Consider the following 6064-nt stretch of genomic DNA (forward strand, 5'->3'; position numbering starts at 1 on the left):
TTTAGCTTTAGATACTGGATGGATGCCTTTGTCTAGGAAATACTTCATTACATGCCACTGATAGTTTTTTGGGTTTTTTAACTGGGACATACAATATATTCTGTTTGGCATCCAAACCTACAACAAAAAAAAAGGGCTGCACTTGGATTCTGAATCTCTGCATGAAGAATCATACCTGTGTTAGCTGTGTATCTTTTCAGGGACCAGAGAGACATCCTCAGCCAAGGATTATTTCCCAGATCTTTCATTTGTACCAGTTAGTCTCGTGCTTGTGTAGCAGTTTAACAGCAAAAGTTGAATTCACTACTTCAGCTTCTACTTCCATAGTTGTTTTTAACTATTTTTTCTATCCCCTAGTGCGTGCACAACTTGTGGTCATGCAAGATCACAAGATCTCTGATACAGCTAGGATCTGCTCAGTAAAAGATAGGAAATATTAGATTTTTATCTGGTACAGGCACACCTTTGGATAAGGGTCAAAACTAACTTTAAAAAAAGTTTTTAAGGGTTTTTTTTGAGCATATCAGCACATGGATATCAGAATACTTTTCTTCAGAAGGATATCACCTTCTATTTCTTTTCATTATAGCCAGTTTGTGTACTGGGAACCTATTCAGTAAGTTGCCTTCTATGTAATGGAAAGTCCTATTTCAGGCTTCATTGCACTTTCAAACCTTTGCATCTTTGAATGAGTGCTGCAGTACATTACTGCTCACCAGTAAGTCCTGAGTTGATCTGATGAGGTTAAAGGTAATTGGTTTCTTTTCCTTTCAGAATCTGTGGGTTGTGATTAATATCTTTTTGCAGAGCATGCTGAATAACAGTAGAGGGAATAGCAAATGCCTCCATCTCATCTGTACTTCAGGAACAGTTTCCCCCGACTCAGAGTTGGTTTTCCATTTTCCCTAACCTAATTCCTGTCAGTCTTGTAAGTCAAAGTATAGTTCAGCCTGGTTGGGGTACAGAAAAGAAAGAACCCATACATTGCAGGCCTGTTGGACTAGATGTCCTCCAGCGGTCCCTTCCAACCTCAACAATTCTGTGATTCCACTGCAAAAACTTGCTGGAATTTAAAGATGTGGCATAAATGTTCCTAAAATATTACAGTATCTTTATATTGCTTAACCTGAATGGAACTTGTTACTTTAGTACTTTTTAATCAATTTTAGACAGTTGTCAGAGAAATAGGATCCGTGTGATCTGAATACCAATCTGATGAACCAGTTCTCTGATTCAACTGGTTTTTACCAGCACTAAGCTTTCTGGAGGTAAAAAAGTAAGTGTTGAATGAAAGACAGTAGTGATTCAGTGTTGGTCATTATGAAATATTTGCAAAGTCTTCCTCATTTGAGGAAAGCTCCTTTTGAAACCATGTTCAGGCATGGCTGAGGGACTTCTTTTTTTTTGTCTTGCTTAAAACTTTTAGGAAGGTATTTTTCACATCATAAATTAAGCTGATCTTCATATTTCATATTTTCCATATCCCAGAATGGTGCTGAGAGTGTTTTTAGTTTTGTTCTTTTGCCCAGATGGTAAAGAGCTATTTTTAAATTTATTTTTTTTTAAAGCAAAAAAGTAAGAAAACAGTGAATGTGTTTCACTTTTTCCTATTTGTTTTTAAGGCAATGGAACTGGATACAAAGATCTTGAGAGTTTTAGTTTCTTCCTTGTACTCTATAAAAATCCATTAGTCAAATTTTCTGAGGCTAAAGTAGAGAAGTAGGCATAGAATATTTTTCCTATCCCTGACTTGATTTGACTCTGATAGAATGAAGGTGGTGTTCTTAATTTCTCACTTTGCTGATTCTTTTCTCGTAAGAGTTAGTGCTATTGTATGTTCTTTATGCTTAGTAAGCAAGTATGAGAGCAAGACAGGTGCCTGTTGAAGATGCCTGGTGTCATTTTAGATGTCCTAGAGTATGCTTCTAGCTGTCATTCCAGGAAGGCATAGTTTTTCCATAGTTCCCATCACATCTTTCACAGCCCTTTGTGGACGTCTGTGGTAGCTTATGGCACTAAGGTATGTGAATTACTCCAGAGATTTTGGTTAGTGACTGAATGTTTTACCTTTATACTGAACCTGATCTCCACCAGTCAAATGTGTATTTTGAAGTTGTTGCTATAGTTCTTGAGGACAGTGAAAATTCTGCAATGGTATTAACATTATGGAGCTTTTCTTGTAATTGCCAGTGAGTGGCAAATGATAAAATCAGCTTCTTCAGTCATGTTAGTCACAAAACACCATGAACTTTTAATTTCAGTAATGATACTAATTATTATAATTTGAAACTTTGACAGCAAAGTGTAATTTGAGGTCTTTTGCTCCCAAACCTCCTGCAGCTTTCAATAAATCTACCTATAAATGTCATCACCTATTTTCTGTGATTAATTTATCTCCTTACTTCTTCAGAAACAGAAGAATTAACTTCTTTTTTTTTCATTTACCTTTTAGAGCAGTTTTTGCAAGCCTTTGTGATTTCATGTTTCCCTACTCCATCTCTCTTAAATTCATGAAACCTTACAAATTATATAGTCAATAAATAGTATGAGAAGCTCTCTTCCCAATGTGGGTCTCTTATGACTTGTACAGAGCACCACAGAGGAGAGCAGACACGTTTGATATAATATTAAATTAATTATCTGCGAGGGGGATCCTGGGATTTCAGTTTAAAATTGGTTGAAGAAGGAAGGACAAAAAGTAAGAAAAAAATAAATAAGGGAACAATCTGCTTCCATACATATATTTAGTAAGAAGTTGCCAGTGCAGCAGGCAGTTAAAAGGAAAAGTAATTAACATTATCATTCTGTTTTATGATTGGTCTTCATGTTGCTGGTATAATTTCTACAATTATAACAGCTTTTCCATAACAAACTATTTTAAAGATGCTGTGGGAATGAGCTTTTATTTCTATATCCATTTTCTTAGAAAGAAAGAAGTTTAACTGAGAAAATAATTTATACAAGGAAGCATTCATTAGACATGGTTTGCAGTCTGTATCATGAGACCAAACCAGTTGGTCTAAAAAGTAACTACTAGTTGTTATCTAAAGAATAATCCTCAGAAAATGTTTTTCATGGCCACTGTATTTTTCTTAAATTTTGTACTACAAGGGTCCCTAGAGTTACACATGCTTTGCATTAGCTTTGTGAATAGGGTCCTGCCTTTCCCTTTGTACAGTTCATCACTTCAAGGTTTTAACCTGGATGGTTTCCCAGAAGCCATATGGCTTTCAGGCTTTCTGTTGTTGTTGGGAATTTATGTTCCAGGGCTTCATAAGCTGTGACTTTACGGAGAAGAAAATAGCCACCAGTTTTCCCAACCTCTGTAGCTGGGATCACAGTCTTCTCTGACCCTTTGGCTCTGGTGATACACAACGCTCTTGTTATATAGTAGGAATGATATCATGGTTGAATAAAAACAAGTTGTCCTGAATGTTGATTTTATTGTCATAACAATTAACTCCTGCAGTGTATGCTGATGTCTGTCTTTATCCCTCTATGTATACTTTTTCATAAGTTCTTAAGATTATTTGTATTGACATTTATAAATAAATAACAATTAAAAGTAAAAAGACATGGTAACATCATGATGCTGTGGGACACCATTCTAGAACAAAACCTTCTAAGGCTGCTCAAGGATAAGAACATGGAATGATTGGAAACTTGACATCATCACTTTGAAAAATGCAAATTGATTTAGATTGGCAATGAATTTTCTTTATGATTTTTCACTTTACTTTGAATACTGACCACAAGAGGTACAGCTGAAATAGCACACAGTTGCATAGTTTTAGACCAATGCTGAAAACTTTATGCTGAAAAATTTTAACTTACTCTTTCACTAATGTCCCAAATACAGTGATTTGTTTCTCCTTCTGAAAGTGAAAACATCTCACTCCTTCTAATGAAACTGTGAAGACTTACTCCCTATTAAATAACTTTTGGTTATATACTGCTAGATTGTACTGGACTATTAAAGAATTGCACTGTGGATATTTATTACAAACTGTCTGGAAGGATCACTTTTCTTACACAGTTATGATATAAGGAAGGCCATTCGAAGAAGGGTACGTTGTATAAGCTGATATCCGCTTTATTCCCCTTAATTTCTGCCTTTTCTTAAATTATTGCTGGATGTTTGGATTTTTTTCCCTCCAGCACTTTATCATAACATGTTCCGTCAATTCATATTGTCTAGATTTTGATGCAGTACAATGTATTTAGAAATAAGCATTATATATACACCCTGCTGTGAAGGTATATAGGTCTTATCCTAAGAACACCTGTTCAGTGTCACTTGTTGACTTTAGTCCATGCTATTGGTAAAGATATTCCTTCAGGTTTGTTTTGTCTTATGTAAACAAAAATGCTGGAAAATTAAATGGAAAATAAATGTTAGTGGAATTATCAAATTTTTAAAAATAGACTTTACATTTCTTCTGTGTAAGAAAGTTCTTGGCCATGCCTGTATTATATAGTATTAAAATCTGTTTCTCTAGAAAAATAAGTCAGTTTCTCAATTCATAGCATTATGAATATTGAATATTTATTAATACCATATTACTTGCTGTGTAAATTATAATATTGTGTAATGAAATATATGTTTCATATAAACATTGATGGTTGATCAGCAAATTGTATCTGTTTCTCTGAAGATGTTTAATTACTTTTTTTTGTCTGACTTATTTCTAGCACTTATGAAAAGAATGATTCCTTTTGATACAAGTGCCACCAAGGAAGATTCCACTGATATTGCTGTCAGTGAAATGAAGCTGCAAGCAGAAAGAGGGAAGCAGTAGAACATTTTATACACCAGCTTTCTCTGTGGTAAATTCCATTCCACTCTTTTTTTGGTTTTGAACAGTAGTAATTCCATCTGCTATAAGAGTGATGCACCCTCAATGATTCCGCTATTGCCAAACACTTAAGTGAAAGAGCACCAAGAGTGAGTTTAATGAACTCTTGTGATAATTTATGTAACTTGTACACCAAAGGTTTTCTGGGATTATGCTATTCTCTTGTATTTGTTTCTGCAGTCCTCCTAAACTAAATTTATTGTATTCCTGAAATATTATGAAATGAAAGACCTGTGATATTAATCTTTGCTATGAGGTTATTTATCCTTGTACAGGAATTGTACTGACATTTGGGGTTTTATAACATTTAATAACATTATTAATAATGAAAAAGTATTTGGAAATTACCTTTGTCCTAATATTTATTATGAGAGTCATTATACAATGTTGTGCAGACACATCTGTGATTTTAGGTTCTCCAGTTTGCAACAGTTATTTAAGACAGAAGTCATAAATATTAAACAAAACAATTTCCTCAAAATCAGTGGAAATTCATGTCATGATTTCAGGTTCAGCATATATCTGTTATAAGCTGTTTAGAATTATTCTTCTGACCAGAACAGTTTTATCAGATGACGTCTGGTAAGGCACTTAACAGCACCTGAATCTCACCCATCTGTAGTAAGCGTGTTGAAGGGCACTGCTATGTGGCTGTGACAATTTTAATAGCAGGGTTCATTGATCATTTATGTATTCTGTTTTGTTCTCTATTAGAAGAGATGTGTCATATTGATTTTAAAATGTTAGGGAAATACAATATCATACAGTTGTATTTATTTTGATAGCTCTATTCTAAACAAATTGGATACAATTCTGTGTTACTGTGGTCTCAAACAGCACATCGCAGCAGAATTTTCTGCTGTCAAAAGAAGTGCAAGTGTTTCGGATGGTCATTATTTTATTCTCCTTTCTAGTGCTTCTGGTTGAATCGCTACTAATTGCCTTAAAAAATTTGCCAAATCTATCAGAGTACTGTAGCAACATGAACACCATTGAAACCATTTTGTTTTGTAGGCTTCTTTCATATTTCTTCTACTCTGAAATACTGTCTTTTTTTAGCACTGGAGGTGTCTCAGACATGTGACAAGCAGGTCACTCTGTGCCACCTGAAAACAGGACATTTTCATTCTTTTTTTTTTTTTTTTTTTTTTTTTTTTAAATTTTCTGAAGAAGTGTTCTGCAGTCCCAGTGGATTCTCTGGACAGTGC

General features: G+C 34.5%; 1 protein-coding gene across 6 annotated transcripts in view; it reads left to right on the top strand.

Annotated features, from left to right (window-relative positions):
- Positions 1–5200, top strand: part of CEP128 (centrosomal protein 128) — a 141369-nt gene extending 136169 nt beyond the window's left edge. For all 6 annotated transcript variants that reach the window (XM_069783718.1, XM_069783720.1, XM_069783722.1 and 3 more), the window contains one exon: positions 4693–5200. In XM_069783718.1, coding sequence (XP_069639819.1) covers positions 4693–4799 — 107 coding nt within the window. In that variant the 3' untranslated portion in view covers positions 4800–5200. The remainder of the gene's footprint in view (positions 1–4692) is intronic.
- Positions 5201–6064: the final 864 nt, after the last annotated feature.

The sequence above is a fragment of the Haliaeetus albicilla genome, chromosome 5, assembly GCF_947461875.1.
Source record: "Haliaeetus albicilla chromosome 5, bHalAlb1.1, whole genome shotgun sequence".
Classification (NCBI taxonomy): Eukaryota; Metazoa; Chordata; class Aves; order Accipitriformes; family Accipitridae; genus Haliaeetus; species Haliaeetus albicilla.